The sequence below is a fragment of the Alexandromys fortis genome, unplaced genomic scaffold, assembly GCF_014885135.2.
Source record: "Alexandromys fortis isolate MF-2015 unplaced genomic scaffold, M_Fortis_MF-2015_v1.1 scaffold_58, whole genome shotgun sequence".
NCBI lineage: Eukaryota > Metazoa > Chordata > Mammalia > Rodentia > Cricetidae > Alexandromys > Alexandromys fortis.
In genome coordinates, this window is record NW_026067940.1 from 6,400,129 (window position 1) to 6,420,464 (window position 20,336).

The 20,336-nt window shown below is 43.9% G+C and overlaps 1 protein-coding gene across 2 annotated transcripts in view; it reads right to left on the reverse strand.

The window, feature by feature from the left end:
• Dstyk (dual serine/threonine and tyrosine protein kinase) overlaps positions 1-20,336 on the reverse strand; it is a 49,403-nt gene that overhangs the window by 18,037 nt on the left and 11,030 nt on the right. Inside the window, exons 2-3 of one of the 2 annotated variants that reach the window (XM_050147738.1) lie at positions 14,991-15,397; positions 1,347-2,010 (exon numbers count right to left, since the gene is read on the reverse strand). In XM_050147738.1, the coding sequence (XP_050003695.1) occupies positions 1,347-2,010; positions 14,991-15,397 (1,071 nt within the window). The remainder of the gene's footprint in view (positions 1-1,346; positions 2,011-14,990; positions 15,398-20,336) is intronic. The other variant, XM_050147739.1, reaches the window with a different exon arrangement.

Genomic DNA, 20,336 nt, shown 5'->3' on the forward strand with positions numbered 1-20,336 from the left:
AGGGCATCAGCTGTCTGTTGCGGTGTTGGATTAGTGGGTGCTTTCCAATAGGGGGCATGAGGAAACAGTAGAGTCTGGGATCAAAGTGGTGTGTTGGTCCTTTCCAGGAAAGGAACCTTGGGATGAGGAGGCCTAAGGCATCTGCCAGATCCCAGTTGGCGGAGGCAGTGCCACAGCTTCCCCCACTAGCCACCCTAGGTCTGGCCTTGTCCAGAGCCCCTGGGTTGACTTCCTGTGACCACATCCCCAAGAATGGATCAGGGAATTGGGTGAGACCTGCTGCAGGCCATTCTGCCTCTGGGTCACTGGCCAAGCCCTAGAGGTCTGCTTTCTTGTAGCCTGCCTTTTCTATACTGGGTCTCTTGGCCCAGCTGCTTCCTTTTGATAAGGAGACCTGACACACCTGACACACCTCAGAGGGAGACAGGCTCCCACATACCCAGCTGTCACCCCCCCCCCATACCATCCACAACCCAAAAAGAAATTCCTTCAAAACAGTTTAGGGCCTGAAGCCAGGGTGGGAGGGACTTGTGCCCCATTGGGATAACACCCTGTGGAGTCAGTACACCAAGATCAGATTGGTTTTGTTTGTCTTTGTGTTTTTTTTTTTTTTAATTTTGTTTTGTTTTCTTAAACAGTCGTCAATGAGATTTGTCTTTGTACTCCAGCCTTGGTCTCCTAGACTGGGGCCATGGTAAGTGTAGGATAGGAAGAGTGCAGTGTGCAGTGTCTGGATCCCACCCCACCCCTCTGAAAGTTCTCTTTTGTAAAAGCCAGGCGTGGTAGTGCCTACCTGTCATCCCAGCACTCAGGAGGCAGAGGCAGGAGGATCATGAGTTTAAAGCCAGCCTGATCTACATTTGAAAAAGAAAGTTTTTCTTTTGTTAAAGAAATTAAATGAATTTTTAAATCTGAAATCTGTGGTGAGACGAACTATTCCTCCTCTTGGAATAGTCAGACGAAGACCCTCAATGGGACAAGGAAACTGCCTGAATCCCACTCACCAGCAGGCCACACTTTTAGAGAAAACTTGTTCTCTAAACAGGAGTGTAACAAAAGTGTAAATAGCATTTCCGAGTTGAAAGTCGATGGTACAAATATGTATATAACGTACTGTATTTTTACAATGATTGTGGCATGGCTCCCCCACCCCCTTTTGTACTCAGTATCTGTTTTTCAGAAACCTCACCTGCCTTCCCTCATGTGGTCTCTTAATCCTGAAACCCAGTAAATGTATTACTGCCATTAAAAGATGCAGTTATTTAAAACATAAATAAATAAATAAATAAATAAATAGAATCAGAGGCCTCTGCAGTCCCAGCACCCCTCTAAGCTCTTGAACCTACCTTTAAACTCCATGTTGGCAGCATCATCCAGAAGTTCCTCTTTCATGGTGTTAAGTGTCTCAACAATCATGTCCTTCATTTCCTCCTGCTTTCGGTTGGCAATATTCATCAACGATTCATACAATTCATTCTCCTTTTTTCTAGTATATTCTAGACGTTTAGGAGTGATCTGTAGGTCCCGTTGCATGTCAAAAGCCTGGTTAATAAAGATGTCAAGACAGCGGCAGTGCACCACGTTCAGGGCCTTGGCTGCATCCACTAAGCGGGCCTGTAGCAGCTGGTGAGAAAATGTACTCAATTGTCTCAGCTTCTCACTTTGCTCCACCAACACGCTCTGAGCTTTGCTGTCCTCGTCAGGGGCTCCACAGTTCCTGTGACTGCCGCTCAGATAGCCCAGGTCCAACAGCTGTCGATACAGTGGTGACCGTTCACTCTCTGCTCGCCCGCTGGGGGAGTCCATAATCTCCAGCTTGGGTGCTTTGAAAAAGAACACAGGAAAGGAGAAATACTTTCTGATTTCCTGAAGCTCTTGCTCGTCCCTCTCAGAGAGTTCATCTTTGTGAAGTGCGTAGGTTATCACAGGCAAGAAATCATTCGCCAAGTCACCCAGAACATCTACCGCAGGCCGGTGGCTGTGGCACGGGGCCACCACAATATCCACTTCCTAGAAGGAGAAGGGGTCAGATCAGTACCTCAGGGTGGGAACCAATCCTTGCCTCCCTTGAGTCTAATCTACACTAAGACCAAAATCCGGACGAATAACGGAGCAACTGGACTTCATTTTACCCCAGTCACTTGTCCACCTACTTCCTTGGTTCCTAATACCCCCTTCTGTGACCTGCAAAAACAAGCATTCATCTAGACAGAGAAAATATAAGTAGAAAGGATGGCAGTCCCTTCAGCCATTTCAGTGAAAAGAACAGGACCTGCCTTCCTTTGATGCTTATAAAGTCCTATTGCTTCCCCATGAAAAGGGGGCAATAGTGTAAGACAAATGAGTTCTTAGGGCAACTCTCAGTCAGGGGGTAATCCTGTATTCTCCCTCTTGCCTTCCACTCACATCTCCATCCCCACCTGCCAGCCAGGCTAGTGCCAGCAGCCTTTAGATGTTAGTTGTAAAGCATGTCGTCATACCTTACAGTCTCTCCTGTAAGTTACAGGGTCCCTGGCACTCTGTCTCTCCTTATCTGCATTCAAAACATTCATAGATGACTTATCTGAAACCCATATTGTTTAGACATATGTAGTGGCATATGCCACCTGGGACACACAGTGAGTTCCAGGCCAACCTGTACCGGAACCTGGGAAACCCTATCTCAGAAGAAAGAGAAGGAAAGAGAGGGAGAGGGAAAAAAAAGAAAAGAGAAGTGAGAAAAAATGAAGAGAAGACAGGAAAGAAGAGGAGAGGAAGAAATAGAAGGGGGAAGAAAAGGGAAAAGAAGATGCTGTTCCCTGTTAGCCTATAAATCCTTTGAAGGAAGAGGCCATATTACTTACTCACTATCAGAATGCCAATATCTAGCACAGTAAATCCACAATACAATCAGTTGTTGAACCAAGAAATCATTCTGCAAACTGATAGCCAAAGTCACCAAACATTTCTGTCATTTTCCAGGACTCTGCAGATATCCCAAAGGCTCAGTCAGGTTACACTGTGGTGATACCATGAGGAATATAGGCATGTGCTCACTGGGTAAGAGGGCACAAGCATGGGATCCGAGTCCATTCCTAGCAGCTGCATAGAGATCCAGAAATGGCCACAGGAGCCCCCTGGCTCAGGAAACTTCGAGTTCAGCGAGAGATCCTGTCTCAAGGCAATACGGTGAAGAGCAATAGTGAAAGTCCTGCTCTGGTTCTGCATGTGTGTGACCTTGCACACGCAATTCTATGCCACATGTATGCACACACATAACACACACAATTATGATCACTTGGTATGGCAGATAATAAGGCTCGCCAATCCAATATTTAGCTTTTATATTTTGGAGAAATTGGGGTAAGGCAAGAGAAAATGAAAAACAGAACTGATGGGTTCTAGCAGGAAGCATGCCTTTGGGCCTTGCCCATCTTCCTTCTACATACAGACATGACAAAGTAGCAGCTGCATGTAGCTGCCTTAGGCAAACTCGAAGATAGATGCCAAAAGAGAGAGAGTGTGGTGGCACACACCTTTCATCCCAGCACTCAGCAGGCAGGCAGTCTAGTCTACAGAGTGAGTTCACAGCCAGGGCTATGTAGAGAGACCCTGTCTAAAAACAGAAGCAGTAACAAACGGGAAGCCTGACCCTAGCTGCCCGTGTGAGGAGGAATTAACCTGCTTGCCTACACATCTGTGTGTGTGACGGTCTGTCACACACAACAGACGTCATCGCAACTGATATTCCCAAATTTGTACGGAACTTTCCAGAAAGCCCTTTGGTTTTGAAATAAATCCTCCATGGGCCTTTTTCCTATTCTGTAGTTTCTGCTTTTGTTTTCTCTCTCCTGAGCATATATTTCTATCCAGTGTACCGGTGCTCCTCATCTCTCTGAAACTGTCACAAAGGTGTGAGTGGGGACTCTGGCCAGTCATCAACTGTGTTCATAAGTACACAGTGCCTGTTACCTTCAGAGATCTACAAACAAGCCTTCCTGCAGAGTTAACTTACAGAATATATCTTACAAAGCTCTAAAAGAATTCATCCGGTATCTGTTCAGGTTTAAGTCCTTAACAACTGCCAGACTGAATATTTATTTGAAACTTAAGTTTGTTGTTTCTGTTTTGTTTTGGTTTTAGTTTTTGACAGGGTCTCTCTTATGTAGTCATGTGCCCTCAGACTTGCTACTTGCTATGTAGCCAATACTAGCCTTGAACTCCTGAACCTCCTTCTACCTCCCAGGTGCCTGTTTACAGGCTTGTATTATTATTCTGGGCTGGAAGCAACTTTCTTCTTTTTACATTTTACTGTGTGTGTGTGTGTGTGTGTGCGCGCGCGCATGCACGCGCGCGCTGCCAGGCCCAAAGGTACACACACTAAGCCGTCTTTCCTGCTGTGAAGGTATCTATATTTGACAAAATGTATTTTAAAATGAAATCCTGAGATATCCCCCTCTTTAACAGCCTTCTCTAGACACGAAAAGTCAGAGAAAGCTAGCCTATTTATCTATCTAGTACCTGTCTTCTATCAGCACTGATACATGTTTGTACTATGTTTTTGTTTTTTCATTTTTCCTTTTTTAACAAAGCACAAAGTTCAGGCTAGAGAGATGACTCAGAGGTTAAGAGCATTGGCTGCTCTTCCAGAGGTCCTGAGTTCAATTCCCAGTAACCATATGGTGACTCACAACCATCTACAAGTGAGATCTGGTACCCTCTTCTGGTGTGCAGGCATACATACAGGCAGAATACTGTATACAAAATAAATAAACCTTAAAAAAAAAAGCACAAAGGTTCTCACTTTCTTGCCAGCAAAAAACTAAACTTGCCAGGCAGTGATGGTGCACATCTTTAAACCCAGCATTCAAGAGGCAGAGGCAGTCGGTTCTCTGAGCTGGAGACCAGCCTGGTCTATACAGTGAGTTCCAAGACAGTCAGGGTTATACAAAGAAACCCTGTCTTGAAACAAATTCCACCCCACTTCCTACCCCCAGCAGAAAAAAATAAAACAAAACAAAACCCTAAACTTTATTTTCAGGTAAGTCACATAATACTTTAGTCACTTGAGCTCTGAGAAATCTGAGCCTTTTAGCATCTCATTTGCAATTTGAGTAAACTACGTAAGTCCATCCACTCCTTACCCAAGCCCAGATCAAGAGGAGTCCGCAGTTTCATCTCTCCCACAAACGCAGGGAGTGTATTCTAGGTGGAAACCATGCCTGGCTCCCATCCTGCTGTCCGGAACAGCCCTCTTACTGCCCTGACTTACACATGCTGGGATGCGAGCAGTCGCTTCAGGGAAGCATCTTCAAAAAGCTGGTTCATAAGATTTCAAGGTTTAGATTGGAATACACAACAGCAAAGTCACAAGTAACAGTGAGAAAAAGACTGAAGAGAGGAAAGGACCAGAGGGAGAGAGAGAACGGGAAGAGAGAGCCTGGTATTTGTATGACAGGGTCAGAGGACTCTTCAGGAGTTGGTTCCTTCCTCGTTATTGTGAGGCAAACTCTAGTTTCGGCTGCTGTGCTGCACACTCCAGGTAACTGGTCCACTCAGTTCTCCATCTCGCTGTAGGAGCGCTGGGATGCAAATGCTGGCGGCACTTAAGCTTGTGGTAGACTCCAGACAGAATTTGGACTTTCTTTCACCTACTGGGCCATCTCTCTGGCTCATACACTACATAAATTACATGTAGTTTTTGTTTTGTTTTGTTTTGTTTTAACCACAGCTCCTCTACGTGTATACACTCCTGCTCTGAGATAGGATTTCATGTATCCCAGTCTGGCCTCAAACTTGCTGTGTTGTCAAGAAGAACCTTGAATTCCTGATCCTCCTGCCTCTAGCCGAATGCTACATAACAGACATGCATCACCATGCTTTCCTTACACAGTGCTGAAGACTAGACCCAGGGCTTCCTATGTGGTGGGTAGGCACTCTACCAACTGAGCTCTACTCCAGCCCCCAGACATTGTAGAAAGATAGAACCGGTTTTATTATAGGAAGAAAGCAAAATATTCAAAGTCTAAGTATTATCTGGAACATTGTAGAAAGATAGAACCGATTTTATTATAGGAAGAAAGCAAAATATTCAAAGTCTAAGTATTATCTGGAAAATTTTCATTTGAGGGAATTTATAGCTGGTACTGTAAACCTGACCAAAAGCCAAAGCCTGAGAGGTCACAGGCCGTAGAAGGGAAACACCTACTGCTGCCTTGCTAACTAACCATGTGGTCAAACTGCTGACCTCAGCCTTAGCCAAACAAGCTTCTCCCTGTAGTGGCCAGTAATTAACTAAGCAACTCATAGCTGGTCAAAATGCTGAGATATGTGACTGGGCCCGACATAGCATATCTATTAAAGCTCCACGTGTATCAAGGCTTAAGGAACATTGTAGAAAAGGGAGTAGAACAGCCATCTTCTGGAAGACATGGCCAGTATACTCATGCACTCACTGAACCTTTAGTTATCCGCACAGGGTCAAGTCAACAAGACCAGTCAACATTCCAACAGGCAGCATTAATTGGACTAAATGGATTATAAAAAAATGGGGGTGGGAGGTGGACACATGAAGTTGAGGTGGGGACATGTTAGGTGCCTAGGAAGAGTGAGAGGGGAAGAGTTAGGATAGAAATTATGAAAATACATTATTTACATTCATATGAAATTGTCAAAGAATAAATAAAAGATATATTTCATCTAATTTTTTTCAGAATAATTTTATTTGGTTAAATCTTAAACATATTCGGGTTTTCCTCAAGGACCCCTTTGTACCTAAGGAAACCATCAGCGAAAATTGCCAAGTCCATACATAAGACTGACACCCTCTTTAAGAGAACAGAAAGAGCGGGCAATAGTGGCGCACGCCTTTAATCCCAGCACTCAGGAAGAAGAGGCAGGTGGATCTCTGTGCATTTGAGGCCAGCCTGGTCTACAGAGATAGTTCCAGAGCAGCCAGAGCTATACCGAGAAACTCTGTCTTGAAAAGCAGAGAGAGAGAGAGAAAGAGAGAGAGAGAAACACAAAAAGAACATTTACTCATAAGTACAAATTCATTCAAAGAAAATTTCTGATTAAAGGCCTTCTTTTTTTAAAGACAGTGTCTGTGTCTCAAATTGCAGGTAATGGGATCTGGTTGGAAAACTTGTTTGACACTTGCTGTTCAAAACAACACCTTCTGCTGCCTTGACTTATATATGAGCCACCTTAAAGAAGCACATTCTGACAGTCCCTCTCCTGAGCTTAACTGCAGAACTTTCTGTACAGCCCTGGCTGGCCTGAACCTGCTATACTCTGTTGGCCTCAAGTTTATGTCAGTACCCCTGCCTCACATCTGAAGTGCTGGGATGACAGGCATGTGTCACCACACCTGCCAAACTAAAGGCTTTGTAATGATGTACTAGCACTTTTGAGAAAAGCTGTACACCTAAACCTCTGTGTTGCTGTTTGGTAGTGTTGTGTTTGAAGGTTTTTTTCTGTTGTTGCTGTTCTGAGACAGGATCTCCACATATACCTATGTAGGCCTTAAACTCACTAAGTAGCACAAACTATTTAATCTTCCTGTTTCAACCTCCTCAGTGCGAAGGACTGCTATGCCTAGCTATTTGTAAATCCATGTTGCACTAAATAAAAATGGACAGAAAGCAAACGCAGTGCTCTCTCCTCTCACGCCATCAGTTCACCGTGCCGCTGGTCCTGCAGCTCTCCCATGAGTCTGTGCAGACTGCCACTCATGCAGCAGTCAGTATCACCTAGACCACAGTGGGATTTGTGAAGCTAATACAGTCTCCAGAAGTGGATGAACCAGAGCTATCCCAAGTCCATTGTAGCCACCTGAGAGACATCTGACCTCAACTGTCTATGTCATGAAGGCTATATACCTTCCTACCACCCAGAACAGCCCCAGCATACAATAAGAATACAATCAGAACAGTCAGACAGCACACAGTAACTGTGGATTAACCGATAAAGAAACAGTGCTTCTGTTACTTGCTCAGAAGCACATGTGATCGTCATACAAACTCTTGCACCTTTCAAGTTGCATCCCACACATTCATCTGACCCTGCTGCTTGAAGCAATAGGTAAGCATATTGCTCCTTAGTCAAGAGAAAACTCAGGAATCAGGATAGAATCCCTTGATTCCCATTTGAATCATAATGGAAGAGCTCTCTTGTAGGATACATTCTGCACAAATTCACAGACTACATAAGAGGTTTCTGTAAACCATCAATTCTTCTAACAATATTGAGAAAATATAAAAAAAAAAGAAGGGGAGGTAGGGACTGGGAGGAGTGGAGAGATGGAAGGCTGAGGTCAGGAGGTATTGAGAGAAGAATTTTAAAAGAGAAAAAAGGAAACTTTTGGAAAAGAAATAATGTAAAAGAAAGTGTTGCTGCTCTCAGAACAGCAGAGTAACAGCTCTTTGGCTTTGTTTCCATATGAAGTGGTAAAGCCAACCGTTGATCACTCAGTCACCGAAGAAGGCTGAGTGCTTCCTACAGTTATCTGCTCATGTTGATAGGGACGCTAACTCGGCTGCTAAAGCTCAGTTACAGAAAGGATGACTTCCGTTGTCAACCTGACACAAGCTAGAGTTATCTGAAAATAGACAAGCCTTGGGCATTTTCACAATTAGTGATGGATCTGGGGGAGCCCAGCCTATTGTGGTGGTACCACTCCTGACCAGGTGGCGTGTCAGCAAAAGTCCTAAGGAAGACCCTCCATGGCCTCTGAGTCCTGCCTTGAGGTCCTTCCCTGACTCCCTCCGTGGTGGGGAGGGACCTGAGAGCTGCAGGCTGAACTAACCCTCTCCTCCCCAAGGCCCTTTCACGCGTGTTGTTTCCCAACCAGGACTGCTCTGAGACTCAAACAGCTGTGTGTTCAGGCTGAAGATGGGAACTAGCAGTGCCCTGGCTTCCTCCTCATCCACAGCTCCAGTTCCTGAGCCCACATGGAGAGCAGCTCACTAATAGAGCTACAGTCCTGCCCGTGCAGAGCACTTACACAGCGCAGCCTTCACCCTACCCAACTTTTTTTTTTTTTTTTTGAGGCAAAATACTTTATTTTGGAAAGGTTTGATGTGTGAGGTTTGGAAGGGCTGGAGAGATCCACCCTCTCTGCTGTCCTCTGCAGGACAGATCTTCAAGGTCTTTCTGTCACAAGAGAGCCCTACCCATGTCTACCTACAGTTTCCTCCACAACTCTTCTCATTGACATCTGAAGTTTTCTTATTATTTTACAGGGTGGACTCTGAATTCACTTCCACTTTATTTAAGCATAGCTTTATTTATTATTAAGGTGTGTATGATATGTGTATGGAAGAATACAGGTGGACGTGTGACAGACCACATATGTGGAGGTCAAAGGACAACTTGAAGAAATCAGTCCTCTCTCCGTCTACCATGGGTTCTGGAGAGCAAATGCCACTCTTCAGGCATGCTCAGCCAGCACTTTGACCCACTGAGCTATCTCACCTGCTGCTCACCTTTAAATATTAATTACATATTAAAAAAAACTGCCCTACTCTTGCCATGTCGTAGAAAATATATTGACTCTGGTTGACACCAATACTCTCTAAGGGGAAGTTTAAGTAAATAGGTTTCTAGGCCATTAGATGGTTCCTAAAAAACTGAGGTTAATATGAGGCCATCCCAGGGCTCTATCTCAGAAGCACAGGAATAGAGAGGCCATCTCAATAGGAAGCTGAAGCTTTATTCAGCGACTGATGAGACTCACAGGCAAAGAGAAAATAGATGGAAAAGAAAGATCTGAGTTAAATTTTCACACACTTCTGTACTGCACCTTCTAAAACAACCGTCTTTCATTTTACTCTAAAATCAAGTACGATGGATTGTGAAGAGTTTATTCCTAGTAAGGCTGGGTAACTCAAGGTTCACTAGCACAGGGGCTTCAGTTTGGAAAAGAAGGAAAAGTCTGCATTTGGATGGTTATCAGAGAAGAGACAATGACTACAAAAATAGGGACTTTATTCTGTCTTTTCAAAAGTAAAACATTTAAATTGTGTGTGTGTGTGTGTGTGTGTGTGTGTGTGCATGTGAAAGTGCAGGGCCTGCAGAGGCCAGAAAAGGGTGTCAGATTCCCTGGAGCTAGAGTTACAGAAGTTATAAGTGGCCCCACAGAGCTGGGAACTGAATTCAGGTTCTCCTCAAGAACCTCCAGCCCAGGAACGATTCTTAAAAACACTGATTTATTCTCTAAATGGAAGGAGGAGATAGCTTATTATGTGCTAACATTGCTGGGTTCTTTATACATTTTGTCTCATTTTTGCTTCACATCAATCCCAAAAGACAGGGATGACTAGACCATCTTACACAGTCACAGAGCTAAGTGACAAACCCAGATGGCTACACAGTTCCTCATCTACCTAGCCACAAAGGCCATGTTTAATCAGTTCCTGAAGATCTACTATGTATCAGGAACTGCCTGATCCGACGTCAGGGAAGTTCTGAAAAAAGGCATGGCATGCTAAGCAGAGGTCTGAAGAACCCTCTCACCCTATGCTTAAGTGTATGCTGGCTGCAGAGTAAAGCCTCCATGTAAAACAAGACAGCATCCTCTAAGAGTAGCTGAGGTATCACAAAAGAAATCACAAAGGAATTATTTTCAAAAAGCTTAACAGTCAAGTATAACTCAGGGCTTTGTGCTCTGCTGTCTTATTCAGGGTTACTATTGCTGTGATGAAACACCATGACCAAAGGCAAGTTGGAAAAGAAAGGATTTATTTGGCTTATGCTTCCATATCACTGTTCATCACTGAAGAAAGTCAGGACAAGAAGTCAAAACAGGGCAGTAACCTGGAGGCAGCAGCTGATGCAGAGGCCATGGAGGGTGCTGCTTACTGGTTTGCTTCCCCTGATTTGCTCAGCTTGCTTTCTTATATAATCCAGGACCACCAGGCAGGGTTGGCACCACCTATAATGGGCTGAGTATACCCCAACCCATCAATTACTAAGAAAATGTCCCACAGGTTTGTCTGCAGCCCAATCTTTTAGAGGCATTTTCTCAACTGGGGCTCCCTCCTCTCTGATGACTCTAACATATCAAGTAGACATAAAACTTGCCAGAAGTTCTACTAACTGAGATGCATCCCTAGCTCCTGGATAAGAATTTAAAAAAAAAATAATCCTGGCTAGAGGTTTGGTTCAGTGATAGAGTCACATCTTTGTTATACACAGGCCTTGAGTTCAATTCCCAGCACCAAAGAAAACATTCACTTTTAACCACACATCTACTTACTGTGTCTATTAACCTAGAATAGGTGTTCCAGGTTTTCTTTGGCAAACAGTGTAAGCAGGATGGCTGCATTTCACTATGTATGTACAGCATACTAGAATAAGGGTAAGATTGCTAGGCAAAGAACACGTGCTTACTGTCTCCAAGGTATTTATGATTTAGTGTTGGTCTGAACTACCTACATCCTACCTGATACATCATTTCAGTTCCCCTTTCTTGCCCCATAAAATAATCTGTTCTTTACTTCAATTAGCTCTCTAAAAATATCTCTAAAATATCTTTACTTTGAATACTTAGAATATCTCTTCTTTGGATATTTTAACATGCCCTTATTTATTTTCTCTTGGAAAACCATCTGGACCTAATTCCATGCCCTCCTTCCTGCCAACAGCATCTTGCCATAGTCTTCGTTTATATTTCTTACCTATCAACTCCGACCTTTCCATCTAAATACTACATTCCACAAACAATGCAGCATCTAAGGGAATGCGCTGGCTGGTCTCATGTCAACTTGACACATACACTAGAGTCATCTGAAAGGAGGGAAACTTCAATTGAGAAGATGCCTCTATACGATCCAGCTGTAAGGCATTTTCTTAGTAAGTGGTCAATGAGGAAGGCCTAGTCCATTGTGGGTGGTGCCATCCTTGGGCAGGTAGTCCTGGATTCTATAAGAAAGCAGGCGGAGCAAGCCATGGGAAGCAAGCCATGGGAAGCAAGCCAGTGGGCAGCATCCCTCCATGGCCACTGTATCAACTCCTGTCTCCAGGTTTTTGCCCTGCTTAAATTCCTGTCCTGATTTTCTACAGTGATGTGGAAGTGTAAGCCAAATAAACCCTTTCTTCCCCAACTTGCTTTTTGGTCATGATGTTTCACTGCAGCAATAAAAACCCTAACTAAGACAGGTAACATACAATGCTTGTTTTATTAGGCACCAGAATAAATGCCAATAACTAGCCAGAATGTATGAGAAGCTAGTCTCATAGCAATAATCTTAGGAAATTTCAGGGTCAAATTTTGTATAAATTTTTTGTTCTCTTAGGATGTTTTGTGGTGACTAGATTTTGAAAGCATTAACTGCTAAGATATAATTAAAAATCAGTATATGTATTAAAAACAGGTTATTCCCACTGCTAGCTACTTGTTGAGGGTTATACAGAGAAAAATGTATCACTGTAACTGGTTAGTTCAAATATTTGCAAAGTAAGTAAGACCTTGTCTAGAAATGTTTGTCTTCCTTTGTTCCCTGAAATATCTCAGCAGACATCATTCTGAGCCAACAACCATGCCACCATGCCAGTTGTGTAGCAGGTGACAGGTACATTTCCCAAAGGGCCAGCAAGTACCTGTTGGGATAAACAAGCTACTGATAAGGGCGGAACAACACAGCTGGCTGTGGTGGCTCATATTTAGAATCCCAGCAAGTGGTAGGCTATGGCAAAAGAATTAAGTTCGAGGTCAGCGGCAAAATAAGTAACATTTATGTTGTTGTTGATGATGATGATAATGGAGGAGGGGAAGAGGACAATGAGGAGGGGTGAAGGGCTGGGAGGAGGGGAGGAGGAAAAGAGGAAGAACAACAACCTCAGAGCAACTGAAATTATGTAACTGCCACAGTAAAGGAAGCACTGCCGGGGTGAGGGAATCCTCTCAGGTTGAGCAAACTGAATCTTTACAAAAGAAATACACACACATACACATACACACACACACCACTACCACCAGACTGTACAAGTGTGAGGCAGACAACTGTTCCATTATCCCTGTAAGAGGAGATTTGAAAAGGAGGTGGGTAGATGCAGATGACAGAAAGTGAGTGGGGTGGGGAGGGAATATAAAATACTGTATGAGAGATTATGAAATGTGCTGCCAACTGGGGAAAAAAGCCACATCTGAACACTAAATAAGGTCTCAAATACTAAAGGCACAACAGTGTTCCCCTTATTAAAGCATAACCTGGAAATCTCAAGGGATCCAGACTAACAAGTTGGAGATACTGTGCAGTGTGAGTTGATACAAGCTGGTCTATTTTAGAATATGCTGAAAATGGTGAGGTTATGAGAACTTTAACATATTAGAAAAATGACCATTGTATAAGAGGGCAGAGGGAAATTCTGCCTTGATAGTTTGACAGCTCAAAGGGACATCCATTTCCCCTAATTCAATTTTGGTTTCCTTTAGCTAAATGTTTCCTTTCTTTGCCACCCCCTTCTCCAAATCAAATAGAACCATGAACTCATTGATCCTAAATATAACTGGAGCTGAAGAAAATATCTTTTTCACGGGCATGAGCACTCTCCAGGTAGCCGTGCCCTGTTACCACAGTGAGTTCAGCATCCTGATGACTCGACAGATGAAAGCGTGTGGTGAGAGAGTGGAAGCCAAACCCACAGAGGCCACAAAGCCCCTGGCATCACAGGAAGCTAAGCTTAGAATCCCTGAAATCTGCTCCCAGCTCCACATCAGAGCATTGGAGAAGAAAGCAAATCTGGAGAAACTGCTTAAGGGAAATCTCATCAGCCACAGAAAAGAGCAGGAGAAACTAGAGAACTGCTCAGGAAGGGTGAGAAGCTTCATTTTAACCATGCCAAGAAAAGGCTGCTCTGGTACTATAATTCCAGTACCCTTCTCAATTATAATCTTGGTGTGTGTGTGAGTGTGTATGTGTGTGTTGCATGATTGATAAGCACCTGGCATACTGCTCTGGCTTCTACACATACACCAAAAACATGCATGCATACACACACACACACACACACACACACATTTAAATAAATAAATAAAAGCAAATAAAATCCTAGAGATGTAAACCAAATAGGGTTGGTATGTAGCTCAGCAGTTCAGCACATGAAAACAGAGGAAGCCCACAACTACGATTGAATTGAGAGAAAATGGGGATTGTTACATATCCCACTCTGGCACATAAAGATAAACATGTAGAAGGAAATGAGAAGACTGTCTCTTTTATAGGCCACAGTCACTGACAGAGACACCAAGTATCCTAGAAGAGGGGTAGATGGAGAGGTACTAACAGAGACAGAAACACTCTCTCACGTTGGTCAAACTAGCCCATCCCATCTAGCACAGCCACACTGTGCTAGATGATGAACCCTGCTCTGACCCCAACCATCACATCCTTCACCAACCCCCCTTTCCATCTAGCCTTGGCCTACTCCTAGCTGTCTAGTAGCAAATGAAGGCCAGAAAGCGGGGAGTCTTCTTGTGTGTAAGCAGGAATGATGAAGAGGCAACATGATAGCTTAGGAGATGCCACAGCCCTGTGCTTTCCTTGGGAGTTTACATAAAAAGGTTCCCTTGTATTGAATCAGACCTGTCTGTGTTCCTTCTAGGGTCGGGAAATGAACTGCCCCACTCGATAAATTAACAGCTAGCGCTGAGGAGAAAACAATAAGATTTCTCACATGGTCTCAGTTTTACTAAAAATATTAATTATTCATCGTATCACTGTCTCTTTAGAGAGAAATGACTAGAAACCGTTCTAGAAACAAAAAGGGCCTTCTAACTTTGATAACTACTCTGTAAGATCTTGTCAAGATGCAACAATCACATATCACATATCCCTTCCTCTCTAATGGAGACAAACGTTCCCCAGGGCCTGCAGTATGATGAGCAGCGGCTGGCCTGAAACTGCTACTGCCTGCCCAGTTAGCTTCGAGGATTACGTTTCTCTCACTGCATTCCTTTCAGAGCCCAGAATACACAGCACCAGTCAGAAAAGAAGCTGGTGCAGACATACATGTAAGGCTGGTGGTACCTGTAGGAGAGCATGATGCATTGTCACCTCCAGCTCAGCTAAAACATGAGCAGCATCCGTGCTGTCTTCTTGAACCTCCAAGTCCTCCTCAGGGATGGTCTCCCAGTTGTTCTGGTGTGCAGCCAGAGTGTGTACTAGTTCATACTGACCGGGGAGTGCCAGGCTGACCCGAGTCTGAGTCCCATAGGTGAAGCGGAGGCGCCGAAGCCTACAGCTCTCGTCACTGTCCAGCTTGATGGTGGGAAGCACCTGCACCCCCAGCAGCAGGTTCAACAACTGGCACTTGGCATTACAGTCCTGGCCGAGGATCAATATGCAGGGAAGGCAATCCACAATCTGCTGGAGATATTTCTCTTCCTTAGGTGGGAAGGAAATGCAGCTCAGCTGACCTGGTTGGGGAATGGGGAGAGTGGAGGAAAAATAAGTGATAAAGAATAAGGGCAATAGAGAGACTCACACGAAGACTCAACTAGAAAGGCACAGTCCCAGAGGGAAATTTCCAGGAAACTTTTGGTTAAAGGAGGTACTGGGAAAATGTACTAGTCAGAAAATGTTCTTCAAATGTCATAACTGACCAACCAATAATGTCACCTGACCAACTCATCTCAGGAAACAAAAGGGGACAGTGACCTGACAGTCCTCCTCTTTCATGCAGTGGAGGGACAGCTTACAAGGATTCCATCACAAACACAGGATCATTAAATGACAATAACTAGGGTCTGAATCCAAGTAGAGACTACATCTAAATGTACCAGAATTAAACCTTCCTCTGACAGAAGGCAAAATACTTGAATGCACACTCCTTTTAAATCCCTACCCTATGCAGTTTTAGCTTATGCTCCTCATTTAAACTTACTTCACTCCTGAATGCTGGTGAATACATATATGGAGGGGGCAGTAAAAACCTCTGCAAGATGACACGAGCTCTAAGGTTTTCTAACTCATCACCCCGACAGCTGAGCACAGCACCCCAGCTGCCAAGTTTTCTCAAGATACTGGATGCTTAATTGAGATCTCTGTTCCCACATCAACCCATACTCTTTTCTGTTGATGGCTGACAAGACCATGAGTAAGACAAAGGGACAAAACTGCTCAGCAGGATAAAATCTAGGCAAATCTAAGATGTGATCTCAAAAATAATCTCCTTTGAGGATACCACCACTAACCTAGAGGGCTCACTTCCTCAAACAGATTTCAGTACTATTATACAGACCAAAAAGCTTAAAAACCTGTTTGGGAAAGAATATGAAACTGGTTCCTGGAAATGCTCAAGAAAGAACTCACTCAGTCACTCACAAACTGCTTCAGCAGTGGGGTGTCCCAGCATCTAAGATTCAAGAAAGCCAATCTTTGAGCCAAACACACACAACATAATTGAAGCGTAAGGAGATACTATTTGCCTTAGTCACCTAACAATATATTACATCAAACCACTTGTGGGGTTGTTTTGTTCATGAGGCGAGAGGCCTGACTCACTGAAAAGGTAGTTCTTCAGAACATACCTGCCTCATCAGAACATACCTTAACCTTCACCAGAAAGGTTCAAGAGGTCTGTCCTCACTAAGTCCCTCTCTACATTTATTTTGGTTCTCTGTTTCACGTACAGCTACTAGTGCAGCACCCTGGCCTCGGCATATACATCAGCAACACTAGAATGGGAAACCTGTTCTCCTGGGGAAGAGACAGTTCCTCTGAAAGCCTACAGAGAATTTCCTGAGAGCCTGTTTCTGTGCAAGCTGTCTAAGAAGCACACGAGTGAACACAGCCAGAATACTCGTTAGTCTAATCCTGGCCTACACTCTAAACTGGGAAGGAACAAACAATGGTCTGTTGCAAAGAACAATAGGCAACCCCTGAGTTCTGGGTCTCTTTGTCCACTATATACCGTAATATATTCCATACAGAGCAGAGGTTCTTCTATTAACAACTATTTCTAAGAATCAAAGCATGAAGATCCTTCCTATTTCCTGCATCCTCAGCACCCAACACAATGACTGACAGCACTGAAATGATGGATTTGCTCTGTGTGGGAGCTCATTGGTTGTGAGAAGCAGTCTACAGAAGTGACTCTATCTGTAAAGCACAGTGTCGTAATGAGCCATCATTCCTAAAATGTTCCATCTTTACACAGTGAGCAGCTGTGAAGAAAACAGAGCTGCAGAGTTTGAAAGGAAGATGTCAGCTGCCCTGCCGTCACTCTCATGTCCTCATCCCCATTTTCCTCTTTTCTAGCCCTGCCCAGATTCTCACCTAAGGACTCTGTTCACACTGACAACCTTGACTTTACCATCATAAAAGCAGTTTTACAAGCAAAACAAACCAACAGCCCTAAGTAAGTTCTGCCACTGCTGCTCCCTCTAGCAGAGTGTGTAATAAAGAAAATCCACCGAGCCTCTTTCAGGACAACACCTCTGAAAGTATCAGCAACAGGAAAGCCAATAAAGCATGCTGCATCAGCCAAAACCACAGAGACACACCCCATTATTCATCTGACCCAAATCATCACCTTCCCATGCTCCATCTCTCCTACAAAAACAGTCTGCAGAAACAAGCCTCTCTAGTCAAAACAGACAAAACTGGTGCTGTGGCAAGGGGGCTGAGGTTGAGCCCCATTCTCCTTCTCATTTCCTGGCACTTTGCCAGGATTTCGTGTGCAACCAGCTGAGCTGGGAAGGCCTTTATCAAGAGAGCTGCTCCCTTGTTTTCCAGCATATCACTACCCTCGTCTTCTGCTTTTCCCATGAGGCTTAGGCTTTTTCAGTGATCGCCAACATGTCCACACAATTTGAATAAGTGCACAGATGAAGTGAAGCCAAAAGCAGAAGAGATGATCTTACTTCTCTGGGCGCCTTTGTGTGACAAGGAACTCAGCTGGCAATGGAACAGCCTGAGGTGTTTTCTCATCCTTACACTGCTCATCCATGAACTGACAGAGTTAGACCATCTTCAACACTCTCTCTCCGGTTCTAAATTCTCATTTTAACTGATCGGATTGTTGGCAATGCTATTCTGAGATAGGGTCTATGTAGACCTGGCTAGCCTGGGTACTAAGTAGATAAGGCTGACCTCAAACTCAGAGATCCACCTGCCTTTGGTTCCTAAAGGTGTGTGTGTCAATATGGCAGGCTGTTTTTATTTTTAAATTATACATGTATTTAATTGTGCAAGCTCCTCTTGAACTACTATTAAGTACAGATCAAAGGTGACTAGACTCTCACGGGCTCTAAGGACTACAATGCAGTCTTAGCTCTGAAGAAAAGATTAAAAGCTGTGTCTGACACTGGGGGAGGAAGGAAACCTGCTTCTGAGCTGCAGCAGCTGCCTCACAGACACTTAAAGGACTTCTGAGTTAATCGGGTTTTCTTTGATAATTAATACAGCAGCATCTGCATATGGGCCGCCAGAAGGTAACAGTGGGGCTTCTCAGCTAGTGCACATTAACCCTGCCAACTCTAACTGCAGGAAAATTCAAATCAAATTATCCTGAACGCAAACCAAGGCTTTATCTCTCCGTCTTTCTTCATGGTGGTTGTTCTTAAACACAGAGTTATCCTGATTGAACTTCCTTCTAACAAAGGTTTCAAGTTAGAAGGAAGAAGGGCAAACAAAGGAGTATGCCCCTGTATTTACTTGGTCTAGATAGTATTTTTGGTCCCTTCCTGTGTACTGACCTCTGTTTGCCTCATCTCAATGTACTTGATTCTCCCAGATAACTTCTGTCCTCCTTTATAAATTAGAAAATAGGCTTTAAAAAAAAAAAATCAAACGTGGCCCAGGTGGTTTCAGTGCAGAGCTGCACCCTGGTCTCAGGAATCCCCACCATGCCATTTCCCAAGCCAGGCCTAAATATACAAAATTTGGTAATTACAGGACTTCAATTTAAAACAAACTGTACAATTGCTATGACTGTTCCTCTAGCCCATGAGGAATAAAGCCTAGGGAGAAAACAGAAAGACCTGCCAGACATGGCAAGCACCAGGAAAGCAGAGGCAGTAAGGTCAGGGTCTGAGACAACCTGGGCTGTAATGAGAAGCTGTTAAAGTCAAACCCTGGTGAGAGGATGGCTCAGAGGTTGAGAGCACTTACTCCTCCTCCTAAGTTCAATTCCTAACCCTCAAGTCAGACAACTCACAATCTCCTGCAATTCTAGCTCCAGGGGATCCAGTGCTTGCTCCAGGCCTCTGCAGTGCCTTGACACTCCTGGCACACATGAGTAAAAGTAAATCCCTTAGCAGGGACGGGGGTTCTGAGACAAGGACTCACTATGTGGCTCTGGCTGCCCTAGAACTCTCACTATGTAGACCAAGCAATCCTTGAACTCACAAAGATTCACCTGTCTCTGCCTCCAAGTGTGTTCTGATTAAAGACCTGAACCACTACGTCTAGCCAAAAAGAGTAAATCTTTAAAATAAATAAGCAAACAAACAGAATTACTTTTGACTGGTGCACACTCAAAGCCACCATTTATTCCACATATTTCTGGAATCCCTTCTCTAAGAAGCTGTAGGTGCCTTTCTACAAAGTTCTGAATGTTCTTCCCATCAGCCAGGGTATAGCACTTTTTGGATTTGAAGTAACATATTATGTCACTAGTGCCCTGTTAGGATACACTGACAGACTGGATTACATTTGCAGAAATGGCTAATTGGCTTGTATCCATACACTTCCATTCTTGCTTGTTTTCCACCCCAGTTGGTAATATATACTCATGGTGAGCCAAGGATTAGAGAACATCAGCTCATGGTACTATCTAGAATATGTGCAACTTTGGTCTTTACCTTTTAATACTATGGTAACATTGGGATCCCTAAAATAGACTACCAAAAACATGGCACTTCAGCAGGCTGAATACTTCCAGTAAAAGTCCAGAAGGTCTCTGAAATAAAGTCTCTCTCCTGATTCTTCTGCCTGCCAGTTTTTTACCCTTCTTCAAAGTAATTCATAGAATTCAATATTTTCTTCCTGAAGGTGGACATGGAAATTGGAAAAATCTTCCATGCCAAGCCAGTTATAAAAGTTAGAAAATTCATACCTTTTCTCTTTTCCTTTTGAGACAGGCTCTCAGTGTAACCCAGGCTGGCCTTGAGTGAGTGCTGAGATTACTGACCAGCCACCATACTTAACGTCATTTCTTTTCTCTGGATTTCAGCAGTGTCTTGCTGCATACTGAGAGGAAAAAAGGCTATAGAGGAAGCCCAAGAAACGAACAGACAGGCCGTGCTGGGCCTCCCCACTGTCTACAATAGTGTAGGTCATACCCTGGCTAGTGCCATTCTACACAGCGGTCCCTCTTCACCAAACCTAAGCACTACAATCATTTCCCCTGGA